The sequence below is a fragment of the Haemaphysalis longicornis genome, unplaced genomic scaffold, assembly GCF_048455015.1.
Source record: "Haemaphysalis longicornis isolate Haplotype H1 unplaced genomic scaffold, Haemaphysalis longicornis Haplotype H1 scaffold_6, whole genome shotgun sequence".
NCBI classification, from domain to species: Eukaryota; Metazoa; Arthropoda; class Arachnida; order Ixodida; family Ixodidae; genus Haemaphysalis; species Haemaphysalis longicornis.
Window position 1 is genome coordinate 48,061,471 of NW_027526407.1, and position 17,683 is coordinate 48,079,153.

The 17,683-nt window shown below is 45.9% G+C and overlaps 2 protein-coding genes across 4 annotated transcripts; one reads left to right on the plus strand and one right to left on the minus strand.

The window, feature by feature from the left end:
- Window positions 1-4,629, minus strand: LOC144142594 (zinc finger protein-like 1 homolog). The gene is made up of 6 exons (XM_077674203.1): window positions 4,347-4,629; window positions 3,966-4,077; window positions 3,137-3,342; window positions 2,373-2,541; window positions 1,918-2,044; window positions 1-1,263 (listed from the first exon to the last, which is right to left on the minus strand). The coding sequence occupies exons 1-6, from the start codon at window positions 4,446-4,448 to the stop codon at window positions 1,044-1,046; spliced, it is 936 nt and encodes a 311-aa protein (XP_077530329.1). The 5' UTR covers window positions 4,449-4,629; the 3' UTR covers window positions 1-1,043.
- Window positions 4,541-16,133, plus strand: LOC144142591 (UPF0415 protein C7orf25 homolog). 3 transcript variants are annotated; one of them, XM_077674198.1, is made up of 4 exons: window positions 4,541-4,679; window positions 8,195-8,507; window positions 10,154-10,447; window positions 12,040-16,133. In XM_077674198.1, exons 2-4 carry the CDS (start codon window positions 8,220-8,222, stop codon window positions 12,676-12,678), a joined length of 1,221 nt encoding a protein of 406 aa, XP_077530324.1. In that variant the 5' UTR covers window positions 4,541-4,679; window positions 8,195-8,219; the 3' UTR covers window positions 12,679-16,133. The 3 variants fall into 3 exon arrangements, with proteins under 3 accessions (XP_077530324.1, XP_077530321.1, XP_077530323.1); XM_077674195.1 differs by lacking the exon at window positions 4,541-4,679 and adding an exon at window positions 4,850-5,060; XM_077674197.1 differs by lacking the exon at window positions 4,541-4,679 and adding an exon at window positions 4,853-4,910.
- Window positions 16,134-17,683: the final 1,550 nt, after the last annotated feature.

Here is a 17,683-nt window from a genome sequence, read left to right on the forward strand (position 1 = left end):
TCAAACTCTCACTTTTTTTATTGCAATTTACAGGCAGACAACATAAGCACGTAATACAGGAGTCTTGGGTTAATTTGCAATAGCACAGTTGTAGGCTGGACGAAGTACAAAATGTGTTATCCACTCCGAAAAGATTGCTTCCCTAAGTTTGACTGATGCCTTTGCTCGTGGCTGAAGGTTAAGACCAACCCCAACGTCTTGCACTTAGTCAAACCCAAACATAACGAACTTGGATAGAGCAAATTATGCTTTACAGTGAACTCTCAAAGTTATTTCATTATGGAGTTTGTTGAAATGATGTCACGTGTCGAGAATGCGATTTCATTGATGGTGCTAAATGCAGTGTTCAGGCGAAAATCACTCCCTGCTTTCAATAAATACATTCCTCTGCAATAAATTTATTTTGGAGTAGATTACTATTCATGGTGATTGGCATGGTCTTTCTTTCGTTATCACTTTTTCAATCAACTTCATATTGTTTTTAAAGGAATTTGATATTGAAAATCGTTATAAGCGGGTTCGCTCATATCAAGCTACTTCGTATAGCAAATAAATCGCATTGAATTACACTGTTCGTTAAAGTGAGCAGTTTTTTTAGCCTTTCTCGGACATCCAAGTCAGGTTCATGTGTCTAAAACTTGACAGATTGCTTCACAGATGTTGAACAGTATGCGAAGTTGTCGTTTTTTTTTTTTTTTTTTTCAGGAATGCTAACTGTATGCTGTTAAGACAGGTGGATCAAATTGCAAAACCAAATATTTCCCACACCTGTATGCACAGACTCTTTGTTGGGCTAATAGGTTGACACTTTATTTACTTCGACGATATTGAACTTCTGTAACAGCACCGACCCCTCAGAATAGCGAAGCTGCTTGGCAGAACCCCTTCCTTTAGTGTCCACTTCACAGGGCCTCCACAAATCCTAAAGATTGTAGGCTGATAGAGACCTCTTGGAAAACATGCAGACTCTTAAGTTGGGCCCATAAAGAAGTGACATTTATTTCCCTTTCCACAACGCGGAACCTCTGACGGCAGAATCGACCTCAGCGCGGCTCGATCCCGTGTGGTTGGTCGTTGACCCTGATCTCTGGGTTGAACTTGGGGTCCAGCAGGGGGTCAGACTCCGCGGCAGCCCGGCCCCACTGGAGAAGGAAATAGACGACGGTAAAGAGTCCCAGGACTATGAGCAGAGAGAGGACGACCCAGCGCTTCAGGAACGTGTGTGGGTCTCGCCTACGGCTGCCGGCCATGATTGTCCGCGACCTACAAACAACACAGAACATTCAATGTAAACATTAACTTCGGCTAATTTTCCAACGGAACTTTGGTACAATTGAGAGTTGTGATTGATTGATAATGGTAACCTCTTTACACCTTGCTGGTAATGTGTGTTATAGCACCAAAGAAGCTTGTGTATCTGTGTTCTTTCTTAATTTGGTACCCTAGGTGCCTTCTGGCATTGCGGCACATGTTGTGCTAGCATTTTAATTTCTGCACTGTTCTTGGTGGCAAGCTCAACTTAAAGTCTCCTCATTACAGGTGGTAGCCGTCTTGGTTATGCTCCCCCCTCTACTTTTCTTCCATCAGCTTTGCAATATTTTTGAAGCTACCTCTACAGGCTCTTAGGTTACTGCCTCAGTACGAACTTTAAACCTGAAGGCTTCAGGTAGATAAATATTGCTCACATGGATTGGGATGGATACAATTACATTCCAGTACAATGTGCCATCCGTTGACAGGAGGTTGAACTTGCAGACAATGTGCTTGAACATTTAGCACATTACCAAATCGATTCAAAACTTTCTCAACATAACCACAATACTGGCTGCTCACATAATGGAAACAACCCTCCTGGACTTAGTTTTTAAAGCATCAAGCAACAACATTAGCTCGGAGGTGGGAACTGGACTGACTCACTTGATCCAACGCGACAAGAGCTCGAATCCCGACCGCCGCTTGTACTTGTCTTCGTCATAGTCCGGAGCTGACGTGACAAAGTTGCCCTGCGTTGCGGTGAACACCTTCCGCGACGACGTGATGTTGCCTGTGATGCAGCCAATAAAAAACCATTAGCAGCTCACGTTTCGCTCTCTGACAGCTTGCAATAAGTAGAACCGGTGAATTGCACAAATTGGAGCAAAGAAAAAATGTATATATATACTGGTGCGACTGCCACCCTAGCTAGTCGTAACAATGCATTTCTTACATATCACTCACCGTTCTTTGCTCCCCGTATTTCAGAAAATCTTGAATATTCTTTTTTTTTCCCGCTCCCCTGTACTCAACCACCTCACCAAAACATTTAGAGCCAAAGCATTGGAATGCGCAGCTTGTTTCTGCTAGGAAGTGCGACAACTTCGAGCGGGCCTTACTGTTTGTCGCGGAGCCATAGTTGCCACTGGCTTCGGGGCCGCTTGAGTGCAGCAATGGTGCTGCACCGGAGGATGCGTTCTGAGCACGCCACTGCTGTTGGGAGGCCGATTTCACCGGACTGGGGCTGGGGGCAGAGTGGTCGCCCTGCTGTAGTCCGGCAGTTTGCTTCTGCAACGCAAATGTTGCGGAAGTTCTCAGATTAACATTTACAAAACTTTACACCTATCTAGCGAGCAGATCGTAACCCTATCCAACTCACCCTCACCCCTGAATTCTTCCTTAAAGCTATAAAGTACAGAATAAGTTCAGGGTTCTGCTATTTAGTGTACAATTTTTTTTGCATGGGGTAGATGCATCTCCTTTGAACCAGTGTGGTAATCACTGCCACCTGTTGACATTGAAGGCAACTTCTTGCTCACCCTAGACGCGAAAATGGTAGCGAGGCATTTTCAGACTGACACGCAACTACAACAGTAATGAACCCGAATTTCTCTTGGCACTGAAAAAGAAGAAAGAACAAGATTTTTTTTATATATAAAATGGTACCCTGAGCGCAGATAGAGCAATGTCAGCTGCATTGACTTGATAAGCTTCAGTAACAAGTGCGTGCAAGCTATACGTTGTTGCAATATCCTATGCCATTTTGTTGCGACCCTGAATGGCCTGGCTGCAACAGTTGGTTGCTTATCAGCTTGGTACGGTGACCAGTAGTAATCGGACTTTGTTAACATTGTGCGTTCAGAGAATGAAAGTGTACCCTCACCTGCTGTGGAATCTCGGGCAAGGAAGGCCCAGCATTGGCCCACGAAGCAGCTTTGAGAAGCACTTGCAGTGCATCAGCAACCGGCGAGTCAATGTTACTAGCCGGGACAATAGCCGATCCGCACGTTGGGCATCCGAAGCCGGCAGGAGCCGTGTGCTTGGGCATTCGCTGACAGTGGTCGTCCAAGCAGGCCCAATGGAAAACATCTGGCAGAAAAATGTTCGTACACAAAGCCTTCAGTAGAGAATACATGACATGGTATGGAGTTAATGCTGGGTTGCGGCAGCGTTGCTGATCCAGCTACTAGTACGGCTGTGACTGGCTAGTTCGTAGCATCAGATGAGAAGTGTCGGGTACCAACACAGTAAGCAGCAATCGATACAAGCAGACTTTTGTTGTGCTTCACGGCACAGTGACAACAGTGATCCTTCAAACATTGCTTATATGTAAGCTGCGAAAAACGAAGCTTATGATTTAAGCGTAGTCCTGAAGCATTCACCATCAGTTGACTTTGCAGCATTGTTGTGCAGTGCAAAGATCAATATCAAATTTTGTGATCTCGAGTGACACGTTTCAAAACTAAGGCAAAGACAGTGGCTCTAGGAAAGGTATGTTGTCAATTGTCTAAGGGGGTGTACTTCTCGTGTTACTTGAAGCCCAACCAGGTGACTTACAGTATGTTCTTCGCGCGTAAATCAGCTGCGAATACCACAACGTCACTGTGACGCAGCACGGACAAAAACTGCGTGGGCGTGGCCTCGAGGGCGAAGATCGTGTATTTAGCGCATGCGCACAGCGGGATTCAGAATAAAGGAACCGGCAGACTTACGGTAACACAGAAGTCGGGTACACGTTCCAGTGGCCAGGTCCTTCCGGCATATTTGGCAGATCGGGTCGTAATCGCTGTCTTGTAGCCACTGAAGGTAGCTCTGAACTATGCACTGCAAAAAAGTGATCGCGACATTTTTTTCGACTCGGCAGTTTTTCTTCGGCTACGTAAGACACCCGGCAGCTATTCTGACCAAATTCACTTTGGTTCGTTCGACTAAATTTTAAGAAAGTAGGCAACATTTCAGAGCAACTAACGCGAACTAGTCAAGCAGCAAGAAAAAGGTCAGAACCACAGTCTCTAGCCCACCACTGACATTACTTTGTACTGGCGCTGAGTAGACTACACGTAGGCGCTGTCAATCACAGAATATATCCTTACCGTCGGGTGTTGGGCGACCATGCAATGTTCGCAGACGTTAACCCGGTGTTCGTAGCAGAACTGGTTGGTCACTTTTTTTCGTGGACACTTGCACAGGCCCATAGCGCCGTTCTGTTCCGGGCTTGCGCGCTGCTTTGGTGATGCTCTGTAAGTTTAGAGCCTCATCGATAATCGGTCAGCGGATAAGAGGCAGCAATTGTTTTGCTTTCGATGGACCCTTCGGCTGCCGGAAGCAACCACTGTCATAGCTCGCAGTTTGCCACGACTTGCAATGGAAGTGGAAGCGATGCGAGCAGTTGTTTCGGCAGTGTCTCGAGAGCTAGCCGCGTGAAGGTATGTACTACAATACAAAAATCAAACAATTTAAAACTTCAATTAGTTCTAAAATAAAAATATACTAAATTAGCATTCAAGGATATATTTATTAGCTTTGTTAATAATTGAGTAGATTAAAAAAAGCTTAAAAATGTGCGTGATTACGTTGCGGCGCCTGTGCTTAATTAACTTCATTTTATTAGTGTTTTGTAAACAGACGGCAGATTCCGGCAGCGAACGTGAAGCAGTGTGTGTAACATTCTTTTTTGTTTTAATTGCCGTTATTTTCTGTGCCCGCTGTTGTCAGCTTGATTTAGCTCTAGTGACGCTCTCTACAGGCTGTCGTCAGTTAATCTGCATGTCTGCATGGGTCGCTGCCGCTGAAGTCTCAAGAAGCAGGTGAGCTTGACTGCTACCAGCTTCAAGGCTGTCGGCTTTCGGCTGCAGTAAACGACCTTCTGAGAATGTTGTTTACTGCGCGAAAGCTCAGAAATGATCAGATCTTGCCAAAAAACGCTTACCCGTAAGAGCTGGCGTTTTTCTCCAGCAATTCATTGCCAGCTTATTTTCACTGCACTGTGCGCGGTCCGTCACGAATGCTTACGAGTCCTCGGGTTTCCATTGCTGTGGAGTGAACGTAACGTTACTTTATTTTTTTACTTCAACTCTTGAGAGTAAATGTTCGCTTAAATATGGGTGTCAGATCAAATCTTTCAGTTTTGTCTGTAGGCCTGTTGCTACGCCCGCCCACTCGGATAATCTTCCGTAGCTTGCTTGAATCTTTGACTATAGCTTTCGGCGACTTGTGACGTATTCTCGTCCAAAAAATATGAAGCATCCTGCAGATCTGCGATTTTAATCGATAGCTTTATGCTAATCCTCTCTCCTAGTACCCGATCCCCCTTTATGGCAATGTTTTACGCTGGAGGTGCGATAGGATACACCCAGGCTCCCATGTTCATTCATTTATTGGAGTATGAGGACGCGGGTTCGATTCCCGGCCGCGGCGGCCGCTTTTCTGATGAAGGCGAAAAGCAAAAAACGCCCGCGTGTACGAGATTTCGGCGCACGTTTAAAGATCCCCAAGTGGTCAAAATTAATCCGGAGCCCTCCACTACGGTGCGCCTCATCTCCTGCGTTGCGTCGGCGCGTTAAACCGCACAGTCAATCAATCATTTATTCGAATACCTGCAGTTAACCTGGAAGACATAACAGTAGGGTGGGTAAAGGGGGTTAACACACACAAACGACTCGCACCAACACTTAAGAGCATCACAACTCAAACTACATGTTACGGTATAAATGCACGTACAACATTTCGTACAGCCTAAACACACGTTCAACCAAAATTGACCTAATGGGATAGCCAACAAACGTGGTCTTTTAAATGAAAATCTGACAGTCCTGTGTACGAGAAAAATCCTCCCGCGCAAACTTGTGTGAAAGCGTGTAAAAAAAAGTTTGGAGAGGGGTTAGAATTCGGGAGGAAGGAGCGACAAAAGGCCTATCTTGGAGCAAAGCGTACGTGCAGCGAGCTACTGCATGAAACACAGCTGAAGCGATAATGGTGGGCAAAACAATGTCCAACACCGCTACACCACATTGCAATGTCCAACACCACCAGCTGCACGTTACTTTGGAGGCTGTGTCTAATCTCACGGCAACCGTGAGAATTGACTTCGGAAAATTGTCACGGCAGTTTGCATAAAAGCCGGCTGGCCTAAAATTCGCTGAATAATATTACCTCCCAACGTAACCTAACCTAGCGTTTCATAACCTACTCATATCCAGCCCAACTGCATCATCATAACCTAACCTATATTGAACCTAATCTAAGCTATTCAAGAAGGCCTGTGCGTCAATCTCCTGATATAATCGGGAACAGCTGCGCCATTGAGCACCAAACCGACCCTGTTGCGCCAAACTCGAATGTCAGCACCCTCCTGCGCCGCAGACCGCGAGTTGAGCTGCGAGATACGACTGCCATGGTGTCCCGTGCTCTAAAACTTGGCTGAAACAAGGTGGTTTTTTTATGGTTTCGGTTTCATCAAGGCTATGAGCAGGTATGGAAGTTGGCTTTTGCTGAGCTGTAAGGCCGCAGGCACAACGCGGCTTCTCCGCCCTCACTTTGGATTTATTTTTGATGCATTAACACGGTGTTGTTTGCCAGTGCCAGCTACTGCGCCTCAATAAATGAAAAATGACCAAAAGTGACTGAAATGTTTTTGTGTCACATCGCAAACTGATAGAAAACAATAATATTGGCATGGAAAATTCAGTTTATTGGAGGTGAAGTTCAATATAATCGACCATTTTAGACGAGTGTAGCTGCATGTATTGAACAAACAGGGTCTTGGAAGCTTTGCCCTTGCTAGTTAATTTTGTTTGCCCTTGTTGTGAGGTAACTACTTATTTTAACGTGTGCGCTTTGGGGTTAGTATTACTTGTGTGTAGTATGGTCCAACATTAATTATGCCTTCTAACACGCTCACTTGACGTAGTCTACGGCGTACGTTTGTCGACTCCTGCAACACCGTGATGGGCTATGACAAAGCTATGTTCTGATTTGCTAGCACTGAAACCGCTGCTCGATAGAAAAACTATAAGCAAACGCCTTGTTGTACTGAATGCCACCGTGAGGTCCCTTAGCACTGCCATCTACCGGGCACAAAGAGAGGCCTGTTTTCTGTTTCCCTTTGACTCTGCAGTCAGATTTACCCTTCGAACTGTGATAACGCGGCACACTTGCTCCGCATATTGTATATTTCCAGGTGTAGCACAAGAACTGCGTTCCTGGTTTGGAGTATAGTTCTAGTGCACTGTAGAACTCTTATATAGTAGATAAATAGATTAAACTTAATTGGCAGGGGGCTGGCAGAGCAACCTGGCCAACCCCCTGCCGAATGGCTTTTCTGGCTGCTCCAAACCTGCTCCAAAAGGCAGTTTTGCCTGCTCCCAGGACTTCTCCCAAACCCATGTACCCTGTTCCACCCCTGTATAATAATAACCAGAATAAAAAAGCATTAACAAAAGCACTATGAGCGAAAAAAAAGCTAAAAAACGAAAAGAAAACAACGGCCATGCCGGACTTGAACCTCGGCCTTCTCGTTCAAAAGCAAGTGCTATAGCACAGCGCCGCAGGGCCAGCCGTAGGAACGAGTTTTCTTGAGGAAATATTCGTCCCATAAAGTCTCCGGGGGGCGTGCTTAGCCAATCAGAGGCGACTGCCACAAGAAATTCCTGATGGTAATTCTCACGGTTGCCGTGATAATAGACACTACCTACTTTGAAATGGGTAGGCCAGGCATCATATGTGCTTCTTACAAGGCAGCTCGTGAGCAGGAATGAGCTCGGCTATGATGTGCCAATGCTGGAGCCCGGGCGCAAGAACAGGCCCTAATGAACCATAATGAGTAACCCATGGGTAAACACCAGCTGCACGTTACAGCTACACTGGTTAAACACCCGTATGGAGTGCATGGGCGAATTTTCACAATATCACCAAGTGTCCTTCACTTTAAAATTACCTGCAGGTTCTGCAGCTCTTCGGGTGACGTCATGGTGCTTGAGCAAGACAGCGCCAGAGAGAAGGTCCTGGAGAAAATCGGCGAGGCCGAGAAGCTGCTGGCGCAGTGCGACACCCTGGTTGCCTGCCCGGGCAAGAGCAAGCTCCAGCGCAAGATCCAGGCAGAGATCAAGTTCCTCCAGAAGCTGTGGAAGACGCCTGCTGGGATCAAGGAAGAGCACCTCCGGTGCACCAACCTCGCCTACCTGTCGGCCGTTGTCACCTGCTCGCTGGCTGTCACGGGCCTGGTGGACGTGCTCAAGCCCTTCTCCTTCCCTGAGGTGAGACAGGGGCACTCTTCAACTTTGGGAGGTTAAACACGCCAAAACTACACTTGGGTTATGAGGCGTGCGCGCCGTAGTGAAGGGCTGCGGGTTCATTTTGAACTCTTGGGGATCTTTTGCGTGCACCGAGATCTCGGCACGGGCGATATCGCTTCTCGCTTACATCTGAAAATCAACCGCCACTGCTAGGATCAAACTCATGTCCTTGGACTCAGCAGCACAGCACTTTCGCCACTGCGATGAGTGAGAGGGGCATTTTAACAAGATGGCGTTACTTGGCTAAGTTGACAACAAAAGCGCTCACCCAGCTGGCACCTGCAGAAGGCTTTCACAAAAATGCACTCAAATTACTTCATCTAGCTGAAAAATTCGGCCGCCTTCGCAATTGAGATGCGAAGAATGAGAAAATAGCAGAGCTGGTGGTCTTCGCTGGCTTTAACTTGGATTTTCTTAGGTCTGCCCATCTTATCGGTCGATAGGACACTGATACCTCTGAGCGCACACCGTCCCTCTCAACTAGGAGAACGCCGGTATAGAAATGAAATTTAAAAAAGTATGCGCTTTTGTAACTCCATAGATATGCCCAGTAAAGCATGAGGAAAAAGTGTGTACCTGTAGTTAAAGTTCGAGATATGGAAGCACGGCACTGTGCCTGAGGTTGGGAGCTGCCTTGCAATCTCGCGTAAGGTGCATAGTTTGAACCTGATGTTTTATGATAGACTGTCACCGCTATGCAGTCTTCATCGTAAATTGCTTGCATGCTTTAGCGTTCTCATAAGGATATGCTTAGAAATCCACAGCAATGTTTTAATTTGTTCCTGCTGAACCTCTGATTGATACCTCGTTCCCACTGCTAAAATGTCTTTCCAGTTGAAAAAGTTGACGGGAAACTGATTTGAACAGGAATGCAAATTATGTGTTACGATTTCCACAGCCATTGCCTGCGAGATGTTCACAAAGTGGTCTCACTTTAACACAGCCTTATTTGTTTCAGAAGCCGTGTTTTATAACGACTGGTGTTGTTTGATCTTGCTGGGAGAGCCCTTCAAGAAGGCACGAACTCTTGCAGAAGCGTGTGCAAGGGTGATTATTACCAGTATATTCTGTGATTGACAGCGCGCCTACGTGTACTCTACTCCAGTTATAGGTGGCTCCGTGCTCTCGCGTTCTCATAAAGCTGACCGGGCGTGTACTATTGGTGGCATGACATGCCATTCATGTGCTTTTGAGAATGCAAAGACCGGCAACAAAAACACAATTTTTTTTGCGTAGTGCATGCTTCGTGGACAGTTCAGCGTTCTTCATGGCCACCGAAATATGTTAGTGAATAGGCTAATACGGGGCAGTGAAATGGTATTACCAGCCTTGCTGAATCCCCTGTGAGGGTTTCTTTTTTGTGGACATTAACTGGGCCGAACCTGGGCCTGCTCGTCTTTAAACGACAACTCTCGCTTTCGTCACAAACGCAACTTTCCCGGCAATGACAGCTGGAACTTTACAAGGTATTCAAGGGTTGCAGCCTGTGACCTGAAACGATGCTGTTGAGCTTGCGACAACCTTAGTAGCTGGGCCGTTTGGCTTTTTTTTTTGTGTGTGCTCTATTTCATCATTGCTGCCATGGTGTCCTTGTATGGAACTCCCAGAGTGATGCGGAGACGGAGCGTCTGAGGCGTTGTCCCGAGCGCACCATCGTGGACGTGGTGGCCAATCACGGAGCTTCGTGGATCAAAGTGGTGGCGCGGAACCCCGACGCGCTGCTGACGTCGTCCCTGGGCGACGGGGAGTACGGCCGCCGCACCATCCTCGACCAGTTGCAGGACATGGTGGAGTGCGCGGGGTGTCACCCGCACCTGTACAGGGCGCCCGACGTCAAGGTGTGGACGGTGCAAGCGGTGTGCAAGCCGCTGCGTGAGATCATCCAGGCGGTCGGAGCAGAGGTGATGGTCACCACCTTATTTGAACTCATTGAGGGGTTTGTATTGTGTGCCTTACCGGATAGCTGTTTGGTAATAGGGATGAAGCTAAGGAACAGGTTAGGGCAGGTGAATCAAGTTTTCTAGACTACAGTTTACTTTGCTATCATTGGTTTGAAAGTCTGATATCAAGCTCCCTACCCAAAAGAGTGACAGACATTTTTGGATGCCGTGTGTAGCATTATAGCCATACACTCTGTGCCGGATATAGTTTTGTCGCAGAATGTGTTTTATGCCTAGCTTCAAGCGAAACTTTGCCCGTAGACAATATGTCATGAAGTAATACCCCTGTCACACGGCAGGTCTACTGACATTTAGAGCAAATGTCATTCGCTCTAAATGTCATTAATTGGGTGCTACACGAGAATACCGCATGACATTTAGTGGCTAACTGAGGTCCGGGAGCTCATTCAGCAGCCAAATAATTAGCCTCGACAGCAGTGGTGCGTCACATGAGCAGAAAGTTCAGTAAAAAACCAAACAATACTGTTTATAAAAACTGTTAGTAAACTTAGTTTTCCCCTTCATGATGTTTTTTAAATAAGGAAAGACAAACAAGTACTAACAAAAATGAAAATCTCATCCCCAACGTGCACACTACCCTAATACGGATTTTTTACAGACTTGTCTTGGTTTGTGATGTCTGCTGATGTCACCTAACCGGTGATTTTCTTATTTTTATTAAAAGAACATAATCCTTTGTTATGTGCTAAAAAAATATTACGTATGAAAACATTCCAGATGCACTTGAAATATAATTTTGCGGTTTTGTGAGCTCGCTAACCGTCACCGCTACCACTATCAAATGACATTTGTTTCACTGTGTAGACCCGCACGAAACCGGATGTCATTAACAGCTAATGTCATTCGCTTTCAGTGACATTATATTTGCCGTGTGTATAACATTATCACCACGTTGAGCCGCTTCTGGCTGGTGTAAGGAGCGGATAATGCCAAGGTGCAAATGCTCTGGAGATAAGCACAGCGTTTGATTTTGAACAAATTTTGTAGCAGCATGAGAAAGGGTTGGGACAATGGTCGTTTGCATGACCGCTATATATAGTATATATATTAGGCTGGTTTCAATGGCCTTGTGTTGTTTCATTTCGTTGTGTACATGCCAGCAGTTTGTGTGAGGTTTTCACTTTATATAGTTTTGATACGAGCTTATTAACCATGGAAACATGGTTTTTGCAACTTCATAGAAGTAATTTTAAAAGAGAAAACTTCTTAATAGTAAGTCCTGAATTATCGATTTTATTGTAGCACGAGGTAATGGAAGTACACAGGTACTGATAAAGTCGGTTGCACCTACAAAAGCTACTGTACTTAACCTGTCTGTAGGCATCTGTTAGGGGAGGCCTTGATGAGTTGAAGCACTGAGCTCCTGAACTGCGGTAACAGGACTGCTATATAAAAGGTACAAATTCAAATGAATAGTTCTGAATAGTTGATAACTGCCTTCTCTCCCTTCTTTTAGCTTTTCGTTCTTTCCTAAACCTAAACTTTTTTGCATCGAGTGTTGCTCCACATTATTTATTTCTCTGTGCGCTCAGGTTCTCAACCAAGAGGACATCGCGCCGCCGCCGTGTGAATCAGCCCTTGACGTCGCAGACGACGACGATGTGGCGGGGGGCATCGACGACTGCTTGGAGAACATAACCACCCTCAAACTGCACGAGGTGCCCGCAGACGCCGTGTTGAATCTGGACGTTTCCAGTATGATCGCGTATGCTTCGGCGCTGACCAATGGCCGTTGCAACTTCCGTTTCCGCGAGAACGTCCTCACTGAACAGGCCGAAAATGAACGACGCAACCCCGTCCGACCTGCTCTCGACGAGCTGTTTGCGAACCGCAAGCTGGTCTGCTGCCAGTCCGCCTTCGACGACTTCTCGACCATCGTGAAAGTCATGGCCGGTCCGTGCGAGTCGAGGGCAGCGCAGAGACTCTTTGAACGTCTGGAAGTTGTTCCGGACTCTCCGTCAGAGCGTGCCGCTGCGCTTGCGCTGCGAGGGAAGATCCGGAAGAGGTCGAAGGTCATCTTTGGCACCGGTGACCGTCTGAAGGCGGTGACCGTGACCGCCAACAGCGGGTTTTTGAGGGCAGCGAAGGCGCAGGGCGCCGACTTTGTGGCGTTTGTGCACGAGTCGCGGGCGCTGACGGAGGCGAAGGAGGTGAACGCGACGCCGATATAGGACTTTTCTTGAAATTTTTGAAGAATGCTTCTTCCCCCCGGTGCTTTATCTGCGCAGTCTTCCCACAGAAGTGCTCGATAAGAGTTGCATGATAGGTCTTGGATGGACGAAAGTATGTCTTGAGATGCATGTGTGAGGTGCTGGTCTTTTCAGGTTGTGAATGGTCTTATGTGCCATTGCGTACTCGCAATTGCTGTATGTGTGCTTTTTATTTGCAATGCATGTTTATGTGCAAGGCAGCGTTCTGAGGCAGTGCCTGAGCCAAAGTGGCTAACTAAACAGTATGGTTTTTTTTTCCTGAATAATTACTTGCAACTGTCCCTTGAGTGTTTGCCAGCAGCTTTTTCAACTACACAACTATGCTAGTCTGATCTGGCAGACCCCCCTCCCCCCCATTTACATTTTTCTTTTCCTTTTCCTCTTCAAGCATAATTTCAAATTGGCATGCTCTTCCCTTCTACATTACTAGTGCTTTGGCTTCCATACTAAATTGACCGTGCTGCAGAGCTAAGCCGCATGCTAACAGCGTTCTGGGCTCACCACAACATATAGACCAGCAGCCATGACTGCTGCAATGTCTTTATCTGTCCTTATCCAGAGTTTTTGCAGCAGCACATTTGGGAGAATTCCGTGCTCGTTTCAGTCTCAAACAGCTGCTGAATTTCAGCAGCAATGGCCATGCTCAGCTTAACGTGGATGCTGAACATTACGGCACCCCTGCCTTCCCAACAAAATGCGCCAAAGTAAAGTTTGCCTGTGTCGTCGAACATTTGTGTGCGGTGTCACTCATTAGTTAAAATGAATTTGTCGGTCACTTCCAGTTATGAAGTCGCTTCCAATGCATCATCTCATCCTCTCTGTCCAGGCCAAATGATGTTCATTGCCAAAGTGCAAAAGGATGACCCTGTAAATGCTAGGCATTTAGAAATGAAGCGAATTAAGATTTTCCAGCTTTCCCCTCTGGACTGGTGGTGAGAAGTGGTGCGCATAATTCCTCGCCCAAACAGCGGAAACTTGTTGCTTCTAACTTGCATGCTGACTTATAATATCTTTGATATCCTGCGAGGCTGCATACAGAAAATTTGATCCAAGAAAAAATAAAAATATGTAATACAGTGTAGACCATTTATAACGTAACCGCTTATAGTGCGGGACCGGATATAACGCGGGTTTTTGCGACCACAGGTTTGCCTCCCATAGAACTTAATGCATAAGCATACCGCTTAAGATGCGGTTGGCCGAAGCTCAATACCGTTTATAGTGCGGTTTTTCGGCGGGTCTGCTGATCGACCGGCACAGCTGAGGCATCGTTTTAGGTTAGCAAAAGAAAAAAGAAAGGATGAAATCGGCCATCTAACGCAGCGTGCACCCCTTGCCCTCCTCTAACGTAGACACCCAAAGAAAAAAAATAGGCACCCTTTAGTTCGTGCGCACCTGATAACCACAACTGACCTTGCTTGATGCATCTCGGAAGATAGCGACAGTCTCCCCATCCGCGCGCGGCAAGTTGATTTTATTAATCGTGAACCGCATGGCCCGTTTTCGCGCACGAATCGTCCACAGCGTTGCGCATGTTTTTTTTTTTGTTTTTTTTTCGTGTTCGTGTCGACGATTCCGCGCTCGCGGTGGCTTCTTCGCGTGGCAGTGGGAGGAGCCTGACGACTTGCACCAATGGGGAGACGCGCACCTAATGGCGGGAGATTCGAAGCGCTCCGAGCCGGCTAGCCGCGCCAGAGATGTTTAGGCTTACCACCGCGGTATTTTTTGATGGGCGCTTTCACAAGCAGCGTGGATGGCAGTTTATATTCCACTTTTTGCCCACATTATTAGCTCCTTTCTTGCATGAGCATCTTCGCTTGCGCCCCGTGCGGCATTTTAGCGAGCGGTTAGAAACGGTCGCTGGAACTTACTGGTACTGCCTGCACCGCTTCACGGCCAGTGCCGACGCCATGTTGCTGCCTTTTACCGCGCCGCCCACACCACGCCAGTTGTATTCGCGCTGGCGTGCACTGCACGTTTTCGCGATACCAAATCTACCACGCGGTTCACGCTTCAGAACGTTGTTGCTGATAAGCCACCGCTCTTTCCCTTTCCGAACATTCGAGCCGCGCGAAGCCGAAGATTTCCGTTGCCCTGATGAGCAGCCGCCTTCGGCATCGTGAACACAAGGTGGGGCAAAAAAAAAAAAAAAAAAATCCCGCTGGCGGTCTTATCACGTCTTGCGGCATCTGTTCATAGACGCTAAAAACGCAGCCATGGTCTCAAAACAAACACAACGGAAGTTAAAGCCGCGCTCGCCGTTTGTGAGACTGCGCTTTTGCCCTGCAGCAGCGGCTGATGTTAAAAATAACACGAAATATAGACCGTGCCTTCGTTTTTAAGTGCTGTGCGTTTCAGTGATGATAAATATAGGTTGACTTGAGAGATAGGTGGCGATGTGGTTGAATTCGCGCGTGTTTTGGTTATAGTGCGGTACCGCTTATAGTGCGGATTTTTGCGGCTCCCGCGACATACGTTATAAGCGGTCTACACTGTATATAAATTGCTTGGAGATTGGCACTTAGCTTTCGTGGTGCGGTTTTTTTAATCTTGTGGGAAACGGTGACAGAAATATAGCTACTTGCACAACAAGCACAACAAACAGCCATGCTGCTTGGAACAAATGTGTTTTGGTAGTTTTATTTTTTTAACCAGGAAAGTTTACTGTTTGAGTTCCAGCTTGCGAGTGTGTAGAAAAAAAAAAAAATTCCTCTGGGCTCTTGGGTGGTCTGCTTACGTGCTTTGATGGTGAAAGCCTATGGCCTCCCCTGGTGATGCTTATCAAAGATTCAGGATCTTTTGGCGCGAAATATTTTGATGCGCAGGTTGGCAACACTTCATGTCGCAGTTACTCCAGGATGACGGTTGGCGTGTATCTGTTGTACTCGATATATTCCGTTGCGAGATAGGTACAAGCCCACCACTTCCAATGCGATGCAGAACGTTTAGTAAGTGTGTGGATATGCTGGCCGAATTCCAAAGCCAACGTAAAATACATGAAACTGCCCTTATTTATGAAAAAAAGAATGTGCAGAACTGAGCTGAGAGAACATTTTTTAAAGCAAAAAACATTGAGGGTAAATCTTTACAGCGGCAGCCATATTTCGTACTTTCCATTGCAGCCTTTGTAATTTCAGTGGCTATAATCGTGTTTAGGGGGATTGCAAAAGAGCAATAGTAATTTTTTGGTTTCTGTAGTTGTAAAATATTTTGTACAAAGAAGTTTACAAGGAACTTGCAGGCTTGCTATGTACTGCTTACACATTGCAGATTAAATTATGCATAATGCGAAAGCATTCCAGTGGCACTGCACCGAATTGGTTGGTGTTAGTAAGAAAAATGGGCTACCAAAGTTAATAGGGTATTACAAATTCTACAGGTATTACAATATCTATAGCAATAAAACATTATGGACAGTTCTGTGCACAAAATGCTTTATTGAAGCTGCAAATATGCACTGCAGAAAGCATCCATCATCTTTCACCGCTAGGAACGGTTTCGAAAGGCAACTTCATGAGGCAGGCACATTTGAGCTGCTTAAGATAACATTGACATGGTTTGTTTGAAGAAAATAATCAAAACATTTGCAAACCACACACACACACACAGGACAAAAGTTTCTGCCATAAAGTTTCTTTGCACACTGTTGCACATATACGATGAAAATAAATATACACAGTGAGCCTTTGTGCAACCAGGTATATAAAGTGATGTCCTGCAACAACACATCAGCTTTGAAGGCCACGAGAAAACCAGCGATGAAAAGTCTGTAGTGACTTTAAGGCCTGCTGGACTATGCTTTTAGCTGGGAGCATTCTTAAAGTCCATGAGCTGCAAAGTAGAATGTTCTATTCTAAAATTTGCAAAGCACAGGAGTTGAATTTGATTTGAGGCACCACTACAGCCACACACACAGTCGTGTTTCAAGGTGGTGGCTTTGGATGGAGGTGACAAAGTTGTTAGTGAGTTTCTACTGCTTTGTCAGTCATTATCTAGCTTAGTGTTGAAATTTTATGCTAAAACTGGTACCATTCGTATTGTTGAAACAAAGCAGTCTATTGAATGAACCAAACTTGTATTTTGTATTTGTGGTTCCTCTAAGGGGAGACATATTAGACTAGAGATAGTAAGATTTGTGCTGGTGTCAGTAAAGAATCAACCGTTCAAGGGGGTGGGGGCAAAGGTTAATGCGTCGTTTCCACTAGTTAAAAAGATCACGAAGCAGCTGTTGTATTAATATCAGCCTAAGTGCAATAACAACTGTAACAATCAAATTTTCAGGTTTTGCCAACACTGTTAAAGTAAATCGCTCTGCGGTTAGTCTGTTCCCTACGGGCATTCGGGTCCTAGCCTCGCAACTCTTTTGTAAAGTCTCCAAAAAGTTGTCTAACATTTAAACAGTTTTAAAATCTCGCTATACAAGATAGTAAAACTTAACAAGTATTTATTGTTTTTTTTAACGCCGTAAATTTCCCAAACAGCTATAAAGTTTATTGCAAAGGGCATCTAGTGCTCCAAGCATTGTGGATAGTGTACTTGTTTCTTCAAACATTGAAAACCAATATCTAAAACCCGCAATTTTGGACAAATCTTAACGTTCACATGTGGACGGATAGAAGCAACAGCGAAAATTGTTGTGACAGTTGCTGCATCTCGCGTTACGGTTGCGAGAGCAGCAGCTTCTTGCTTCAAAAAAAGCGAGTCAAAAATCTGGTGTTCATACCCCTTGAAGTAGGGCAACAGTTTGGAAGGTCATCACACCCTCCCCAATTCTATCTCCGAAATGCTTAATTTAACAAGCCTACGGAAAGGGCATGTACACCTTCAAATGAGAAGCAGAATAAAATTATGCCTGCCACAACTGCAAACAAGGATACAGTTGTCACAGCTCTTCAAGCATAATTTCACTCAGCCGGCCAGGATGGGATTCTTTCAGTGCACAAGCTCTAAGAACAAATAATTAACC

Excerpts from the sequence above, each read along its gene's own strand:
- LOC144142591 (XM_077674195.1), top strand. The coding sequence starts at position 5,020 with ATGTCTGCATGGGTCGCTGCCGCTGAAGTCTCAAGAAGCAG. Across the intron at positions 8,508-10,153 it reads AGCCCTTCTCCTTCCCTGAG|AGTGATGCGGAGACGGAGCG; the intron begins GTGAGACAGGGG and ends TGGAACTCCCAG. Across the intron at positions 10,448-12,039 it reads TCCAGGCGGTCGGAGCAGAG|GTTCTCAACCAAGAGGACAT; the intron begins GTGATGGTCACC and ends CTGTGCGCTCAG.
- LOC144142594 (XM_077674203.1), bottom strand. The coding sequence starts at position 4,448 with ATGGGCCTGTGCAAGTGTCCACGAAAAAAAGTGACCAACCAGTTCTGC. Across the intron at positions 2,542-3,136 it reads TGCCCGAGATTCCACAGCAG|AAGCAAACTGCCGGACTACA; the intron begins GTGAGGGTACAC and ends TTTGCGTTGCAG. Across the intron at positions 1,264-1,917 it reads CTCTTGTCGCGTTGGATCAA|GTCGCGGACAATCATGGCCG; the intron begins GTGAGTCAGTCC and ends TGTTGTTTGTAG.